At 48.1% G+C, this 19400-nt stretch overlaps 1 protein-coding gene across 3 annotated transcripts in view; it reads left to right on the plus strand.

The window, feature by feature from the left end:
* LOC143842841 (DIS3-like exonuclease 2) overlaps positions 1-19400 on the plus strand; it is a 228492-nt gene that overhangs the window by 24828 nt on the left and 184264 nt on the right. For all 3 annotated transcript variants that reach the window (XR_013233376.1, XR_013233375.1, XM_077348100.1), the window contains 3 exons: positions 4399-4557; positions 7300-7439; positions 16064-16117. Coding sequence is in view for 1 of the 3 variants with exons in the window: in XM_077348100.1 (XP_077204215.1) it covers positions 4399-4557; positions 7300-7439; positions 16064-16117 (353 nt within the window). In the remaining 2 variants the exon portion in view is untranslated. The remainder of the gene's footprint in view (positions 1-4398; positions 4558-7299; positions 7440-16063; positions 16118-19400) is intronic.

Genomic DNA, 19400 nt, shown 5'->3' on the forward strand with positions numbered 1-19400 from the left:
TTAGAGCGTCAGACAGCATGTCGGCTGCCTTACCACCCTGCGCCACTGGCTCTAGTGTATTCAGTAAAATGATGGTGTTTTTTTAAAAGCAGCTGTGAAATCTTAAGAAACTCAGCCGTGGCCGGTGTGGTGTATTATGAGTGCCAGAATAATATCTCGGTCTGGAAGACCCAAGCTTAGTTCCTTCTTGTGCCCTGCAAGGCCACTGGGTGACCTTGGGCCAGTTACCTCCTCTCAGCCCCACAGGGTGGTTGTGAAGATAAACCAGAAGAGAGGAGGATGGTGCAACTGCTTTGGCTCCCCATTGAGGAGAAGAAGAAGAAGAAGAAGAGTTGGGTCTTATATGCCGCTTTTCCCTACCCGAAGGAGGCTCAAAGCGGCTTACAGTCGCCTTCCCCTTCCTCTCCCCACAACAGACACCCTGTGGGGTGGGTGAGGCTGAGAGAGCCCTGAGATTCCTGCTCGGTCAGAACAGTTTTATCAGTGCTGTGACTAGCCCAAGGTCACCCAGCTGGCTGCATGTGGGGGAGCGCAGAATCGAACCCGGCATGCCACATTAGAAGTCTGCACTCCTAACCACTACACCAAACTGGATCTCAGAAGGGCAAAGTATAAATAAATAAATTAGATGTTATTTTTTGGGTGGTTGTGATAATGCCAAGGTTTACCGCTGCATTTGTTTACGTGCAACAATACCTTTAATACAATTAGGAGATATTTATTCATTTATTTTAATTTAATTTTATTTTTATGATGAAATAGTTGTAGGAGAAAGTACTGTCTGTGGTATTTTGCTGTGTATTTTGCTCTGCGGGTGAAAATTCACTGGTTTCTTTGAGGATGGCTGTAGGTTGGGGTTGTATTTTACCGCCACAGCTTACCCCAATGATAGTCGCGTATATTTGTTGTTTTTATTTTTGTTTAGGGTTTTTTGTTTACTGGGTTTTAAATGTCGTAACTCACCTCGTGCCTTCGGGGGGGGGAGGCGAGTAATAAATTTAAATAATAATAGTAATAAATATCATGTGTGGTTGCTTTTATTTCTGTGATTTACTGTGGTATGTTAGACGTAGGCTGCTGAGGTGTAAACGCAGGGCTGTAAAATAAGAACGGGACGGGAGCTGGATGGGGGAAGGAAACAGGCAGCCGGACAGTGGCTGGACCCGAGGGGCTGAAGTGGACCGGGTGGTTCCGAGGGTTTGTGTGAGAGAAGAGCAAAGGAGGGGCTGAAGGGGTTGGAGAGATTGGGGGGCGTTCTGTGGAAAGTGGGAGAGATCCAGTTTGGTGTAGTGGTTAGGAGTGCGGACTTCTAATCTGGCATGCCAGGTTCGATTCTGTGCTCCACCACATGCAACCAGCTGAGTGACCTTGGGCTTGCCATGGCACTGATAAATCTGTTCTGACTGAGCAGGAATATCAGGGCTCTCTCAGCCTCACCCACCCCACAGGGTGTCTGTTGTGGGGAGAGGAATGGGAAGGAGAATGTAAGCCGCTTTGAGACTCCTTTGGGTAGGGAAAAGCGGCATATAAGAACCAACTCTTCTTCTTCTTCAGTAATCTCAGGGCTCTCTCAGCCTCACCCACCTCACAGGGTGTCTGTTGTGGGAAGAGGAATGGGAAGGTGATTGGAAGCCACTTTGAGCCTCCTTCGGGTAGGGAAAAGCGGCATATAAGAACCAACTCTTCTTCTTCTTCTTTGTGGGGAAGCCCTTGGCCTAAGAGTGGGGAAGTCATTAGCCTAAACCAGGCTGTCTCAGCCAGGGTTTTGTGAAACTCTGGGGTTTCTTGACGGCCCTGGAAGGGTTTCCCAAATGAATGGGAATTAATTAATTTTAATTTAATAAATTGTTAAACGTTTATTGAGTAGTATGACCATATATGGCTATGTTGACCCCCCCAACCCCCCAAATGGCCAGTGATGGGCCTGGAGGGGGTGGGAAGGGGAGGGGCCCCAGGTGGGCGTGTCCACAGCTCTGCTTCCCAGCCATATTTTGCAGGATCGCGCCACTTCTGGGGGTTCTCAAAGTCTGGAGGGGGGGGATTTGTGCCCTGCCCTCCCGACAGGCTGGCACGGGGTGACTTCTATTATTTTAAAACCACATACATAGCTATTCGGTACAATTTATAAATCAACATTAAACTGAGATATTTAAAAGCCTTTAAAATCAATCATATCTACTAATTTTCTAACGTACATTACTGCATTCATTTTTTTTGGGGGGGAGTGTATCCATATAGAGCAAGGGTGGCCAAACTGTGGATCCCCAGATTTCCATGGACTACAACTCCCATGAGCCTCTGCCAGCATCTGGAGAGCCACAGTTTGGCCACCCCTGATATGTTTGGGTGATGTTTTGTCTCAACTTGTCATGGCAAGTGAGGGGAATATTCCCTTTTGTGTGGAAGTTATTAGCCCAAGTGGCCAGTGAGGAGAATAAGCCCTAGTTGTGAGGTCTGTTGAAGCAACTTTAGAGAAAGAAGAGGAACCGTAGTGACGCCATTATGCTGTTATAGTTCCAAACATAGTAGAAGAAGAAACAGAAGAGAAGAAGAGTTGGTTCTTATATGCCGCTTTTCTCTATCCCAAGGAGGCTCAAAGCGGCTTCCAATCAACTTCCCTTCCTCTCCCCACAACAGACACCCTGTGGGGTGGGTGAGGCTGAGAGAGCCCTGATATTCCTGCTCGGTCAGAGCAGTTTTCTCAGTGCCGTGGCGAGCCCAAGGTCCCCCAGTTGGCTGCATGTGGGGGAGTGCAGAATCGAACCCGGCATGCCAGATTAGAAGTCCACACTCCTAACCACTACACCAAACTGGCTCTCAAGCTGTTCTGACCGAGCAGGAATCTCAGGGCTCTCTCAGCCTCACCCACCTCACAGGGTGTCTGTTGTGGGGAGAGGAAAGGGAAGGCGACTGTAAGCCGCTTTGAGTCTCTTTTGAGTAGAGAAAAGCAACATATAAGAACCAGCTCTTCTTCTTCTTCAGTAATCTCAGGGCTCTCTCAACCTCACCCACCTCACAGGGTGTCTGTTCTGGGGAGAGGAAAGGGAAGGCGACTGTAAGCCGCATTGAATAGAGAAAAGCAGCATATAAGAACCAATTCTTCTTCTTCTTTACAATGGCCAAGCAGTCATACCACTCAATAGTCTCTGTTTAAGTAAGAAACTTCATTTTATTTCGTATAAAGGGCTCCCTTTTACCTCACAGCCACCCCAGATCCTGACTTTCTGTCATTCTGCCACGTTCCACTAAGCCATCCTGTTCCTTGGGTCCAGCTTAGACGTCTCAGGCGAGAACAACTTTGGTGGTATTGAAAATAAGGAACCCAGGGAGCTGGCACAATACATGTCACCTCAGAACAGTGCAAAGAGGTGCCATTCCAGGTGTTACCAGGTGTCTCAAAAAAGTGGCAACACATTACATGGTCTTTATGAATCTCTGAGGGCTGAAAAATGAGCTTGGCTCCTAAATTTTTAGGCTGCATCCTTGTAGAGGCGCACACATACGCAGAAAATGTTGATAAAAAATCAGTTAAGGCCTACTGGGCACCTCCACTATGTTGTCGCATGCCACTGGTGCTGCTTGGCCATTGTAAAGAAGAAGAAGAATTGGTTCTTATATGCTGCTTTTCTCTATTCAAAGCGGCTTACAGTCGCCTTCCCTTTCCTCTCCCCACAACAGACACCCTGTGGGGTGGGTGAGGCTGAGAGAGCCCTGATATCGCTGCTCGGTCAGAACAGTTTTATCAGCACCGTGGCAAGCCCAAGGTCACCCAGCTGGCTGCATGTGGAGGAGGAGTGGGGAATCAAACCTGGCTTGCCAGATTAGAAGTCCGCACTCCTAACCACTACACCAAACTGTAGTAGCTATGAGAGCTGCTACTAAGTGTAGTGATGATGGGGGCTCCATCTCTGCCCTTCCCCAGAGCAGCTCAAGTACAGAGCACGCCCCCCCCCCCGCCCGCTAACCCTTGTTCCCCATGGCTGCATCTGCCTTATTGTTTCGGCTGGGTTGTTAGCTGCCCCCTTGTGACGAGTATGAAAATGTCCACACTGTGTGAGGTTTGCAAGATGTGAAAACGCAGATTGTGGGTCAGTGATGCCTAAAGGAGGATGAGCCGCAGTGGTAGTGAGAGAGTGTTGGTTAAGAGTGGCAGATTCCAATCTTGATGACCGGGTTTGATTCCCCACTCCCACTCCACACGAAGCCTGTTGGGTGACCTTGGGCTAGTCCCAGTTCTCTCTTGAGAAAGGATATCACTGGATTTAATGATGGGGCACAGAGGCGTGAAGTTAAAAATGGTGTGTAATTTGTCACAAAAATAAGATCCATCGACAGAGGCAGGGTTATGGCCTAATGAGACTTTCTCTCCATTATAACCTCGTGTTTTGACCCTTCCAGGAGGAGACAAGCGAGGCATAGCGAGGACCAGAAACAACTCTGAATCGGCCAGAGCCTCTCCACATGCGGACCGGAGGCGGCAACTCTCTGAATCCCAGGCAGACACCATGAGCAGCCCCGACTGCAGGGCGACCCTCAGACAAATGGGGACCCCCCGAGGTGAGAACTGGGGTAACTGCGCAGCCAAAGGATGAAGGATGTTCTCAGGCTCCAGGGCAGAACCCGCTGGGTGGGTGATTGCACTGAGCTGAGTTTTGATCAAAATATTAAATCCTCTGATTTTGGTGTTGTGAGCCATCTTTCAGTTGGGGTACGGCTGGGGTGGCCAAACTGTGGCTCTCCTGATGTCCATGGACTACATTTCCCATGAGCCCCTGCCAGACGGGGCTCATGAGAACTGTAGTGCATGGACATCTGGACAGGCAGTTTGGCCACCTCTGGTGTAGGGGAAAACTATTGAGCTCCAGGTGTCTGTAAAAAGTTGGCAGAAATATGGGCAATGAGAACCCATACTAGGGCCCCAGCTGTTTTGGGACTGTTGTCACCTTCTGACACAGTGTAGAGCAGGGGTAGTCAACCTGTGGTCCTCCAGATGTCCATGGACTACAATTCCCATGAGCCCCTGCCAGCGAACGCTGGCAGGGGCTCATGGGAATTGTAGTCCATGGACATCTGGAGGACCACAGGTTGACTACCCCTGGTGTAGAGGGCACAACTGCAAAATGGCTGCCACAAAGTGGCTCCTGCAGAAGGTGGAGCCAGCATACAGTAGCTGCTGCAGCTTCCGTTCAGTCACAGAGTGAAGATCTTTCAATTGTGGTGGCAGCTGCAGATAAACCAACCTTTTAAAAAAACCTGCCTGGCTGATCAGATGTCCAATCAGGAGCCTTGCTGGACAGAAGCCCCACTCACTTTCTGGAAACACTTGAAGGGCACTTGATAGGGCCTCGTCAGGCACCACTTGCACCCACGGACACCGTCCCAATCAGCAAGTTTCTATCTCGTGGCTGGAGAGGAATTTAGTGGCTAGGGTTTTAGGAAGGCTCAAGAACTGGAAGAGACGTTTAAATTGGGATTAGATTCAGGGAGGAGAGATGCTAGCCATGGCTACTAGCCATGATGAGTAATGGGAAACCTCTGTATTTGCAGAAGCAGCAAACCTCTGTATCCCAGGGCCACGTGGCAACATCTGGGGAAGGCCTTGGCCGCTGTGCCATTTGCTGGCACTTTGGGGCACCTGGTTGGCTTCTGTGTGGATGATAGCTTAGGTCAGGGGTAGTCAAACTGCGGCCCTCCAGATGTCCATGGACTACAATTCCCAGGAGCCCCCTGCCAGCGAATGCTGGCAGGGGCTCCTGGGAATTGTAGTCCATGGACATCTGGAGGGCCGCAGTTTGACTACCCCTGGACTAGGTGGACCACCGGCCCGATTTAGTGGATTTCTTCGCTTGAGCAGAGCAGAATGAACATCGTGTAAACGGCCATCTCTTCCAGGGATTTCTGCTCACTGAGTCCCGACTTTATTGGCCGGACCCTTCTGCGTGAAAAGTTGGAAGGGTCGCTTTTAGAGTGACGTTTGGCCCTACTGATGATTTTTGGTAGGCTCAGCCTCTTGTGGAAGCCATTTTTATTGGGCGTTCTGTAACCCACCACGAGCCGGTCTCGGGAGTGGCGGGAAATAAATAAAATAATAATAATAATAATTTTGTGCTTGTGCCCACCATCCAGTGTCAGGATCCCACTAGTGCCCAGAAGTTTAAAAAGAGTGTGGATCGTTGGCTTGACTGCTCAGTTGCCTTGGGACCGCTGGGATGGAAACAAGCAGGAAGAAGAGTTGGTTCTTATATGCCACTATTGTCTCCCCCAAGGAGGCTCAAAGCGGCTTATGTTTGCCTTCCCTTTCCTCTTCCCACAACAGACACCCTGTGAGGGAGGTGAGGCTGAGAGAGCCCTGAGATTACTGCTCGGTCAGAACAGGTTCATCAGTGCTGTGGCGAGCCCAATGTCACCCAGCATGTGGGGGAGTGCAGATTCAAACCTGGCTCGACAGATTAGAAGTCCGCACTCCTAACCACTATACCAAGCTGGCTCTCTGATGTGAAGAAGAAGAAGAGATGGTTCTTATATGCTGCTTTTCCCTACCCGAAGGAGGCTCAAAGCGGCTTACAATCACCTTCCGTTTCCTCTCCCCACAACAGACACCCTGTGAGGAAGGTGAGGCTGAGAGAGCCCTGAGATTACTGAAGAAGAAGAAGAAGAAGAGTTGGTTCTTATATGCCACTCTTCCCTACCCAAAGGAGGCTCAAATCAGCTTACAATCTCCTTCCCTTTCCTCTCCCCACAACAGACACCGTGTGAGGAAGGTGAGGCTGAGAGAGCCCTGAGATTACTGAAGAAGAAGAGTTGGTTCTTATATGCCGCTTTTCCTACCCGAAGGAGGCTCGAAGCGGCTTCCATTCACCTTCCCTTTCCTCTCCCCACAACAGACACCCTGTGGGGTGGGTGAGGCTGAGAGAGCCCTGAGATTACTGAAGAAGAAGAGTTGGTTCTTATATGCCGCTTTTCCTACCCGAAGGAGGCTCGAAGCGGCTTCCATTCACCTTCCCTTTCCTCTCCCCACAACAGACACCCTGTGGGGTGGGTGAGGCTGAGAGAGCCCTGATATCACTGCTTGGTCAGAACAATTTTATCAGTGTCATGGCAAGCCCAAGGTCGCCCAGCTGGTTGCATGTGGGGGAGTGCAGAATCGAACCCGGCATGCCAGATTAGAAGTCCGCACTCCTAACCACGACACCAAACTGTGCCATCCAAACCTCCATGATTGGCATCAGCGAACTGGGCTTTTACAAAGTGTTAAAGCAGATCTGTTGCTGCCACTGTTTTTTGTGCTTTTGTTTTCAGGAGGTCCTTATGCTCCTTCTTCAGTGCCCGGGGACAGAAAGAATCGGAATAAGACAACCCGAGGCAGGAAGAAGGTGTTTGAAGCCTACATGTCAAAAGAGGAGGTGTCTGCGGGCTTGAAAAGGAAGCAGCTGATCCAGGTACTCGAAGCTGAGAATGTAGATTTTTAAAAATTCTGCTGAAGCAGCAGGTATATTTATTTCTATTTGAACATAGAATCCTAGAGTTGTAAGGGACCTTCTGGGTCATCTAGTCCAACCCCCTGCATTTTGCAGGACACTCACAACCCTATCGCTCCTCCACTGTCACCTGCCACCCCCTTGAACATAGAAACATACAGTTGGAAGGGACACCCAAGGGCCATCTAGTCCAGGCCTCTGCATCGTGCAGGAAATTCACAGCTCACCCCCATTCCTTCAGTGACCCCTGCGCTATGCACAGAGGAAGGGAAAGAATGTCCAGGATCCCTTGTTCTATCCAGCCTGGAGAAAAATTCCTTCCTGACTAGGCATTCCCCTAGTCGTATACGAAAGGGCCCCAAAACCCAAGCTCTAGCTCATCCCTTCCTCTCCTCCATTTGAGGATGCCATGATCAGAGATCTGAAAGTGTGTCCACGTGTGTGTGTGTGGGGGGGAACTGGAAAAATTTTGGGAGGAAATGTAGGTCTGCTTTTTGAGGAGCCCCCCGCAATTTTTACAGTAGAAAAATTAGAATATTTTAGGGAACTCCAATAAAACATTTTCTCTTCTAGAAGGGGAGAAATGCTTTTAAAGACAAGAGTTTACTCGCTCAAAACGTGTGGCATGAACATTTTTGCGTAAGGCAATCTCTAGCCCTGGAACGGCAACTCTTACGTAGAGGGTAGTCATAGACAAATGTTTTTAAAGATGCACTTATTGTTTAAAAGAAAGTAATCATTGCAACAATTAGTACATTTTAATGCATTTCAGTCCTTCAGTGTTACAAAATTTGTGGTTATGCAGTTAGTGCTAGGTTTCTTGTTTTTTTTTTTGTCTATTTAAAACATTTTAGCGCCTCCTTTCTCTCTCAAGGGGAGGAGAACGTTCTGATGCACTTGGGTTCCTCTTCCCACAATCCCTGGCGGGCGGAAATTAATTGCACGTTCCACCCAGTGTTCTTCCGGCCTCCTCTTGAGAGAGCCGTGGATTTAGACATTTCCCTTTAAGGAGCTTCTTTGGCTGCATTTCCCACGTGTGGGACTTTCTGTGTGCCTTTCCCTTTGTTTAAAAGAAAAACAAACTTTGTCTGTTCTTCCCCGCGGCTGCCCTCTGGATCAGTAAAGGGACGTCTACAGCTGATGTCTGTGACCATGGGACCTCCCTCCTCCGAGGGAGATCTGCGGGGAGGAAATCCCTGCAAACCCGCTTGCCCAGCCTTCCCCACCCTGCTTGGCGATAGGGCTCCTGGAGAGAGCCATGGGCTGCAAATTTGCCTGGCTTGGATCATAGAAAACCAGGCTTCGGGTTGGGCGCCAAAATTGCGTCCTCCCCTGATCAGCTGGAACGTCCTGTGTCGGCCCATTGGGCCTGCGCAACGCAGGTTGGTCTTCAAGGTGCCGGTGCAGCCCAACTTTATTCTGTTGCTTCAGACCGACATGACCCCCTGCCCTGATTTGTCTCCAATCAGAGAAGAAAAAAGAACGTCTTTTCCCCTCTTAGAAAAGACGATGCAAGGCTCTCTCCCCTTTCCCCTCCCTCTCCGGGCAGATGGCTCCCAAAAGAGGGAGAGGGCTCCGTGAGGCCATTGCCTTCTTCTTGAAAGCTGCTGCTGCTGCCGCTTCTCTGACAGCCAAAGCAACACAAGATTGGCTTCATGAGTTGTCCCAAAAATCAAGTCAGCATCTCCTTTGTTGGGAAGTTCAAGCCTTCCTCCCTGCCGTAACTCGAAAGAGAACGACAGAGTCCTGGGAGCCCGTGGGATCTCCTTCCTCTGGGGTTTTCCAGCAGAGGCATCTGTCAGAGAGGCTCGTGGTATAGATTACCTAGCCTTGGGGAGTTGGCTTCAGGGCTCTGGTGGATCTCTTCCAGCTCTGCGGTCATGGGTTTTTGGAAGGTCAGGAAACTGCAGCCCAGATTAGACGGGGGAAACGTTTACAAGTTTGAGGAGCTCCGTAGCAGGTGTGGTGACGATCTGAGTTTCAAAAGGGCCTTCGTACGAAGCCTTCCCCCTTCTTGCAGCGGCATCTCTTCCTAGCCTCCTCCTTTTTCTTCTTCTTTTTTTTTAAGAATGCCGATAAATATAGCAGCCATTGTTTGCGAGGGGTTGTAAAGTCGTGTGGGTGTTGAGGTGGATGACATCATGAGATTCGACAGCCAGAACCGCGGCCCCTGGTGCACATGTGAGAACAGTTGTTCTATGCAGATGGGGAGAGCGGCCGGTTCCAGATATGATATCACAGCGTGAAATGCACAGCGTTGTAAATAGGATTTTCGTAGGCACAGATAATAAGGCCCATCTGCTTTCGAAGAGAAACTTGGGGAGTTCCTTTCCTTTCTGGTTTTTTCTTTCCAGAGGAGCAGTGCCAAAATAAGTCCGTTTAGCATGGCTTGTGTACGCTCTTTGAGACCGGTCGTAATCGCGTGGGGTTTCATGAACCTGCTCCATTTTGGGTTTTTTTTTTTACCTTTCGGTGATAATGTGCAAAGTGGGCCCTTTTATACTGAGTTGCTCTGGGAATTTTGCCGGCCATGCCTGTAGAGTTGGCTGTTTCTTCCCCGGTCGGCCGTGGTCAAATGGCTGTATTGAAATTCTTGGACCAAGGGTGGAATGCAGATATAGCAGGCAGACATCGGACGGTCTCAGCACAAGGTCTGTGACCCACACACTTTTGGGATACTGCAAGCAGGACTGCTGAAACTTTCTTTCTCTTTCCAAGGTTGCTAATTGCCTCTGGCTGATGACTGGAAATGTAATCCACTAAAAACCACTCTTAAGATTCTAAGAAGATGAGGTGAACTCTGCTGAATCAGACCAGTAGCCCATGTAGTTCAGCATCCTGTCTCACACAGTGGCCAACCGGTTCCTCTGGAAGGCCAACAAAAGGCCATAGAGGACGAGGTCTTCATAAGAACCTCAGAAGAGCCTTGCTGGATCAGACCAGTGAGGGTCCCTCTAGTCCAGCATCCTGTCTCAGACAGCGGCAACTAGTTCCTCTGGAGGGTCAACAACAGGGCAGAGAGGCCAAGGCCTTCGTAAAAATATCAGAAGAGCCCTACTAGATCAGACCAGTGGTCCATCTAATCCAGCCTCCTGTCTCACACAGTGGCCAACCAGTTCCCCTGGAGGGCCAACAACAGGGCAGAGAGGCCGAGGCCTTCATAAGAACCTCAGAAGAGGTCCAACTAGTCCAGCATCCTGTCTCCACAGTGGCCAGGCAGTTTCTCTTGATGTCCAACAATGGTGCATGGAGGCCATGGCCTTCCCCTGAAGTTGCCTCCTGGCTCAGGGATTTAGCGGTTGATTGTGGAGTCTCTCTTTAGTCAGCATCACTGCTAGCCATGATCCCCCATGATTCTGTCTAATCCTCTTTTAAAGCCCTTAGAATCATAGAATCATAGAGTTGGAAGGGGCCATACAGGCCATCTAGTCCACACACTTTTCTTGGATGCTTTAGGATGCTTAGGGCTGATCCTGCGTTGAGCAGGGGGTTGGACTAGATGGCCTGTATGGCCCCTTCCAACTCTAGGATTCTATGAGCTTGAATTAATACCTTCAAGAGAAAAAATGAACGCTGCTTCTTTTGGTCTAATGTTCTAGAAATCTCTCTTTCGTATATATGAGACAAGGTATGTTGGGTAGAATTAGTTCACCCTTAGCTTAGGCCTTCCTAAGCCTAGCCCATCGCACAAGCAGCCAAACTACTGCAGGGGGCACTGGAATCTGTGAAGATCTCCTAAAAGGGCCATGGCCAAGCAAAGGTTGAGAATGTGTGGTTTAGAGGCTGAGTCCCTGCCTGGCATCATTCAGGTTTGTTTGGCTATTTATTTTGTACAGAATTTGTATCCAGCGTTTCAGCTCTCGTAAAGGGCTGCCAAGGCAGCTAACAAATTAAAATGTACATGATAAAACTTCACCTTAGAACCATTAAAATCAGCCTCCTCCAAAACAAAACAAATGTATCATGAAATAATGAAAGACACAGCAAAAATATATACAAAGTGCATACTGGCCGTCTTCAAGCAGCGGCTGGACAGATCCTTCTCATGGATGCTTAGACTGATCCTGCCTTGAGCAAAGGGGTTGGACTAGATCAGGGGCAGTCAAACTGCATTCGCTGGCAAGGGTTAATGGGAATTGTAGTCCATGGGCATTTGGAGGGCCGCAGTTTGACTATCCTGATCTACAGTTTGACTACAGTTTGGATGCTTTAGGATGCTTTAGGCTGATCCTGCGTTGAGCAGGGGGTTGGACTAGATGGCCTGTATGGCCCCTTCCAACTCTATGATTCTATTATTCTACCCCTGAACTAGATAGCCTGTGTTGCCCCTTCCCACTCTAGGATGCTATTATTCTGAGTGATATTGGTCACGAAGGAGATGCTGAGAGAACACCAAGAATTTCACTGCTGGTAGAAGGCAGCAACAGGAAGAGAGAGGTGAATCTCTCTGAAGACAGAGTTTTAGCCCTACAACTGAGAAGAGCCTCTCCCAGAATGCGGTCAGCCAAATTTCAGAAAGCAGGGCGGAAAAAAAAAGAAGGAGAAACCACTTTCAGGAAGCGCACTGCATGAAAAGGAGAAGAAATCCATGTACTAAGAGACCCAAAGTATAATATGAATGGTCAGCAAAAAAAAAAAAGATGAAATCATGGTGCTTCTTGATTCTTTAATGCAGGGGTAGTCAACCTGTGGTCCTCCAGATGTCCATGGACTACAATTCCCATGAGCCCCTGCCAGCAAATGCTGGCAGGGGCTCATGGGAATTGTAGTCCATGGGCATCTGGAGGACCACAGGTTGACTACCTGTGCTTTAATGTCCTCAACGGAGCTCTTGCCACAACGTGGTCTAGTACAAAAGCGTTTTCAAGTCACTTTCTTCAGTGAGCAAGAGCTCAATTAACTTGAAATTTAAAAAAATTAAAAAATCCCCCACAGTTTCTGGTGCCTTTCAGTAGGAAGATCTGTGGGGATCTTGATGGGAGTATCAAGCCTAGGGGGCCAAGCCTTCCCCGATGTTTATAGGAGAACTTGTGTAGATGCTTTGCAGCTTGGTTTTCTCAAGGGAGAGACCATGTGCTTGGGTAGCAGCTTTTTCTGTGAATTTTCCTTCAACCGCTGTGGGTACCATTTGCAGCTCCAGGAGCAGGGAGCTAGCAATTTGGGAATAGCAGTTCCTTGCTCCAGCAATTCAAAGCTCTAATAGCGCATAGTTATTCTATTTCTAGGCCTCACTTCAAGAAGGACATGGACAAAATTGAGAGTGTGCAGTGAGGAGGATCCGGGGCTTGAGGACCAAGCCCTTTGAGGAAAGGCTGAGGGACTGGGGAATGTTCAGCCTGGAGAAGAGGAAGCTGAGAGGGGACAGGATGGTTCTCTTGAAGGATCTGAAAGGTTGTCCCTTGGAGGAGGGCAGGGAAAGGTTCCTGTTGCCAGCAGAGGAGGGGACCTGCAGTAATGGGCTTAAACTACGTGTAGAATGATAGTGGCTACATATCAGGAAAAGATTCATCATCAGTAGTTCAGCTGTGGGATGGGCTGCCTAAGGAGGTGGGGAGCTCCCCCTCACTGGCCGTCTACAAGCAGAAGATGGACAAAGACTTATCCTGGCTGCTTTAGGCTGATCCTACCTTAAGCAGGGGGTTGGACTAGATGGCCTTTATGGACCCTTCCAACTCTAGGATTGTATTTTCCATTTAAGCACAAAGAAACTCATAGGTTATTTCAGCTCAGTGTGCTGCCAGGTTACAATACAGAGTCCTCCTCTCTCAAGTCGGCATGGGCCTGCTGAGTCATTTTTATTAATGGTCCAACAAGACAAAGCTTCTTTTCTACAAAAAGTGTAGCCTGAAAAAATGAGTAATGTGTCCTTATGCAAATGGTGATGCCTTGTGCAAAGAAGGCCTCTCTGAACTGGCTCTTTTCCTCCATAAATCAGCATATCTTTCATGTATGGTCACCTACGCCCAGAGAGCTCCTCTAGAATAGCACAGAAACTGTTCTACATTGAATTTGTACGGGAAGAAGACTTCAGGGAGAATCCCGCAAATGTGAATTCTGCCCCACGAATGTTAATCCTGTCGGTTGAAAGCGGAGTAGTTGTGCAGCATTAATGGGGAACATTCTCTTTAATGAGAGGATTTGAGAAGACGGAGACTTTTGGGCACTATCTGAAAATGTTATATTTTTCTTTTAAGTAGCAATCTCCGAATGGCCTTTGTTGAAAAAGGTAAACACGTTGTATGATCAGATCCAGAGGGACAATAAAAACCGTAGCAGTCAGAAGAAGAAGAATGAAGAAGAAGAAGGAGAAGAATGAAGAAGAATGAAGAAGAAGAGGAGAAGGAGAAGAAGAATGAAGAATGAAGAAGAATGAAGAAGAAGAAGAAGAAGAAGAGGAGAAGGAGAAGAAGGAGGAGGAGAAGAAGAAGAAGAATGCCTCTTTTCTCTGCCTAAAAGATTCTCAGTGCAGCTTCCAATTGCCTTCCCTTTCCTCTCCGCACAACAGACAGACAGCCTGTGGGGTGGGTGAGGCTGAGAGAGCCCTGATATCACTGCCCGTTCAGAACAGTTTTATCAGTGCCATGGAGGGCCCAAGGTCACCCAGCTGGCTGCATGTGGGAGAGTGCAGAATCGAACCCGGCATGCCAGATTAGAAGTCCGCACTCCTAACCACTACACCAAACTGGCTCTCAGTAATGGCAGCAATAGCAGAATGAGGTGTTTAACAAACCAGAACCAAGCTCACAAAAAAGCCCAAGAAAGCAATAAGCGAAGTATTTTTTTTTTTTTACTTTTACCAGCGCAGACTAAAAGCTGTTTGAACATTGAAGATGTTCCCTGGCTTTGTAATACTAAGAATAACTGGGGTGAAACCCACGTTCAGCGGTAAGGGTTATAGGCTGACATGAAGACAGCAGATGCCCCATGAGAATGATTAGATTTAAGACCCCATGAACAAAACCTGCTCAGGATCCCTGGCCCCAAAGAAATCAAACTGGCTGCAACCAGAGTCAGGGCTCTTTCAGCCTTGCCCCCGGCCTGGTGGAGCACTCCGCCTAATGAGATCAGGGACTAACAGGACCATAACCAATTCCGCAGGGCATGTAAAACAGAGCTGTTCCACTGGGCTTGTGGTTGATGACCTGGAACAACATCTAAAATTTGCTGGCCTCCCTATCCAGCAGGTTGGTGTAGTGGTGAGCAGTGCAGACTTCTAATCTGGCATGCCAGGTTCGATTACCTGCTCCCCTGCATGCAGCCAGCTGGGGGACCTTGGGCTCGCCACGGCACTGATAAAGCTGTTCTGACCGAGCAGGAATCTCAGGGTTCTCTCAGCCTCACCTACCTCACAGGGTTATTGTTGTCATTTTATTATTCCTCCTCCTCCTCCTCCAGATAATGCCCCCTCTCCAAATCCATGGCGAGTCTGGTAGAAAGGGCCACAAGAGCCAGGCACGGACCGGATCTTTTCTGCTCAGCCACTTACAATCTGTCTAAATTCACAGAAGCAGCATTTCTGCAAGCGTTTCTGATAGCTAGCCTCTGCTTAAAAAAACTTCCAAGGAAGGAGAGCCTACCACCTCCCAAAGAAGCCTGTTCCACTGAGGAACTGTTTTAACCGTCAGGAACCTCTTCCGGAGGTTTAGCCAAAAGATGCTTTTGAATTAATTTCAACCCATTGGCTGTGGTCCAACCCTCTGGGGCAATAGAAAGCAACTCTGCTCGATCCTCTATGCGGCAGCCCTTCAAGTATCACCTCTTAGTCGTCTTCTCTCCAGCTAAACCAGGGGTAGTCAAACTGCGGCCCTCCAGATGTCCATGGACTACAATTCCCAGGAGCCCCTGCCAGCATTTGCTGGCAGGGGCTCCTGGGAATTGTAGTCCATGGACATCTGGAGGGCCGCAGTTTGACTACCCCTGAGCTAAACGGACCAAGCTCCCTCAACCTTTCCTCATACGTCATACGTCTCCAAACCCCTTGTTGTTTTCGCTACCCTCCTCTGGACACACCTAGGTTTGTCTGCATCTTTCTCCAGTTGTGGTGCCCCAAACTGAACACAGTATTCTAAGTGAGGTCTAACCAGAGCAGAGTAAAGTGGTCCCATCACCTCCCGTGATCTGGGGAATCCGACTCAGTTCTCTAGGTTAGATTCCGCTGCCCTTTCTCTCAAAAGGCGAAGGGACATATGACCTTGACAAGACTACTTGGAAAAACGGACAGAATTCAGGTGACATACAAGGAACAAACGTCCTTATAAGGCTGGGTTACTCTGGGCCAGTTACAGTTCTCTTAGGGCTCTTCTTGCAGAGCAGTTCTCTCAGAATTCTCCAAGCCCCATCTACCTCACAGGGCGTCTGTTGTGGGAAGAGGAAGGGAAAGGGGTTTGTAAGCTGCTTTGGGTTTTGTTCAAGTTACAAAAGTGAGGTACAAAAAATCAGCTCTTCTTTCATGGAAGCAAAGAATTCGGGGGCATTGGCCCAATAGGTAAACTCCAGCGAATTGTTGCTATTACTTTTATTGGAATTGCATTTTTAAAAGTTATTTTCCCCAACCCCTAACTGCAGTCTCTTTCCTTTTTTTTAAGGGATCTTTGAGAATAAACCCCAAGAAGTACCACGAGGCCTTCATTCCATCTCCAGTAAGTAATGCCTAACAATTTTGAGTGGGGTAGTTTTGTTAGTCTGTAAAGACAGAATAAAATTTGAGAACAGCAGCACCTTATAAACCATCAGTGTTTTCCAAGGGCAGCTTCCACCTCGTCAGATTCAGATAGGATGGAGTCTCATCAATACTTCTATCCCAGTTAAGATGGACCTCTCACCTTCTGGCCGGCATAGAAGGGCTGGTGAATCTTCATTTTAATATCTGACAAAGTCAGCTTTGACTCAGAAAGGGTGCTTTAAGGTGCAGTCAGACTTAAATTTTGCTCTAATTCATCAACACTTATTGATCACGGATCACGCACTGTGTGAATCACTGCTCCAGTCTCTGAACCGCCTCCTTGGCTCTGTTTGGCAGCGCAGTGTTAATTCCTGAGATACGTGTGCCCCGGGTAAAGCTGCTGGGCCTGGTCCATCAAGCGCTGCTTCTACGTGGCCTCTGATCCGTGGAAACCCCCTCGAAACGGATGCCAGTTGTTGAGGAGCAGAAGTTTGAGCCGTCCTAGCACACGGTGATCTGAACTTCTGGTGCCGGAGGCGGGGCCTGCCGAAGCCAGCTGAGTCCGGGTTGGGACCACCAGTTAGCTGTAAACCGGAGGGTTTATGATTACCGCTTACAGATGGCTTACAGATTTTCCCCTGACTTTAAGTTAAGCTCCCCAAAACAAATGCGCTTCTCTGCTGCCGGCCCGCTGCATGACCTAATTTGTAAACATGATCTCAAAGCAGTGCGCATGGTGCGTTTCGAGGTGCTCATTAAAAGAAAAAACACCCCAAAACCAAACTAAAAGCTTTTATTTGGCATTTTAAAATACAATCTAGGTGAGAAAAAAGAAAAAAAATATACAGGTTTCCAAATAAGAGGAGAAAGATAAAAGAACGAAAAAGAAAAAAAATGGAGAAAGGCTTCTGATTTTAGATACACTAATGTAATATATGAAGAAATTTTGAACTACACGTTTTTTTCTAACCACACGGCATACTAGAGAACAACACCTGATTGTGAAACATATATAATACTTTCTGAATATGTGTTCTGTATCTGGAACCACTGAGGCAGCCCGTAGAAGCCAAAATGCATCTGGTTATGTGGTTCATAGAAGATACTCATCCACCAGGAATGTGTGTAAATTGTACAGTCTGATATTCATACCCCTAATGCTTTTAATTTTGTATGTGCACACTATAATAACTATTTTGCTATTTTATTTATTGTACCTTGACCCTCTTGACAGAACTGGAATATTTTGGGTTGCATTGGTTCCCCTTCTTTCATTGCTTGCTCGATTTCAAATGCCAAACTTGGTGCCGCTTGTGCAACTTTTCTTGAACAAGACTGTGGGTCTTTCCTGTTCCCTTCCCTTCCGGGTCTGTTGGATGAAAATGGTCCTGGACTTGGGGTTTGCCCCTCTTGTATACGTGCCAGCAAGCTGCTCGGTTGCCAGCTTCATTTAAATCTAGGCGGCCACAGGCTTGCTTTTAATAATAGCTAGAAGAAATTTATTTATTTTCATTTTATTTTATTATATTTATATACTGCCCACCCTTGCAGCTCAGGGCTGTTTACATTGGAACATTTGTGAAAACACTACAATATAATAGACATCTTGTCTTGATTTGAATATGTAACATTCTTAACAATAGGAACTTGACTAAAAAAAAGACAATTTATAATTAGAAGCAGTGGGGAATCTGCTGGTTTGCTTCAAACCCCCGCCCTCCCCCGCTGAAGAATGGATTTAATAATTACTAAATGTCAGACTGGTTTAGACACTTTTTGGTGGTCACGGTACTTGGTAGGGTGCAGGAGAGCCTTTCTCAATTTTTTTACTGTTGAGAAACCCCTGAAACATTCCTCAGGCTTTGAGAAACCCCAGAAGTGGCGCAATCCTGCAGAAGATGGTTGGGTAGCAGAACTGTGGACACGCCCATGCAGGGCCCCGACCCTTCCCACCCCCTCCAGGCCCCTCATTGGACATTTTGGGAGGGAAGGATGGGTTGACAGGACCATATATGGTCACATCACCTGATAAATGCTTAACACATTAAAATATATATTAAAATTAATTCCCACCCATTCGGGAAATCTTCACAAAACCCTGATTCAGAATGCCCACTGTAACTGCCCAAAGTACTACCTGCCCAAAGAGCTACTTTGGACTGCTCTTGTGCTGGTGATGTAGGTTAGGGGTAGTCAACCTGCGGTCTTCCAGAGCAGGGGCTCATGGGAATTGTAGTCTATGGATATCTGGAGGACCGTAGGTTGACTACCCCTAATGTAGGTGAACCCATGAAACTGCCTTATTTTGAATTAGAGCCTTGGTCCAACAAGCTCTTTACTCTCTACTTGGCTGGGAAGCAGCTTTCTGGATCTCAGGCTGAGGCCGTCTGTCTGGTGTACCATCCGCCTAACAAACCAGCAGAAGCTGGGAAGGTTCAGCCTGGAGAAGAGGAGGTTGAGAGGGGACAGGATGGCTCTCTTGAAGGATTTGAAAGGTTGTCACTCAGTGGAGGGCAAGGAGCAGTTTCTATTGGCAGCACAGAAAAGGACCCTCAGTAATGGACTTTAACTACAGGTAGACTGGTACCCATTAGATATCAGGAAAGAACTTTGTCACAGTAGTTCAGCAGTGGAATGGGCTAGATGGACTGCATGGGCCCTTCCCACTCTAGGATTCTAGGAGTCTAGTTCAGCAGTGGAAGGGGCTGCCTAAGGAGGTGGGGAGCTCCCCCTCACTGGCTGTCTTCAAGCAGCAGCTGGACAGATCCTTCTCCTGGATGCTTGAGGCTGTCCCTGCATTAAGCAGGGAGCTGGACGCAGTGGGCTGTAGGTCCCCTTTCATCTATGGGGTCCTAAGTAACTTGCCACCCCCTTGAACCTTCACAGAATCAGCCTGTCAGATGGCTCTCCAGACTCTGTTTAAAAATTTCCAAAGATGGAAATTCTAGAATTCGTTGCCAACCTCAGTATGTCAGCACCAGGGTGTATACAGGTATTGGTTGCACCTTTGAGCTTCTGCCCGGTGATGTCACATCCAGTGAGAGGGTCCAGGTGATGTCACTTCAGGCGACAGGTGACATCGGGAGGCGTGGCAGGGACGGGTCGCCTACTGACGTCACTTCTGGGTTTTTTTGAAGCCTGGAGAATGTTTCATGGGTTTCTCAATGGTAAAAAGGTTGAGAAAGGCTGGTCTGTTTAAGTGCTAATGGCCACTTCTGTTCCTTGTGAAGTTCCTTCTGCCCTACTCCATTGCTAAATTT

This window comes from Paroedura picta, chromosome 8 (assembly GCF_049243985.1).
Source record: "Paroedura picta isolate Pp20150507F chromosome 8, Ppicta_v3.0, whole genome shotgun sequence".
NCBI lineage: Eukaryota > Metazoa > Chordata > Lepidosauria > Squamata > Gekkonidae > Paroedura > Paroedura picta.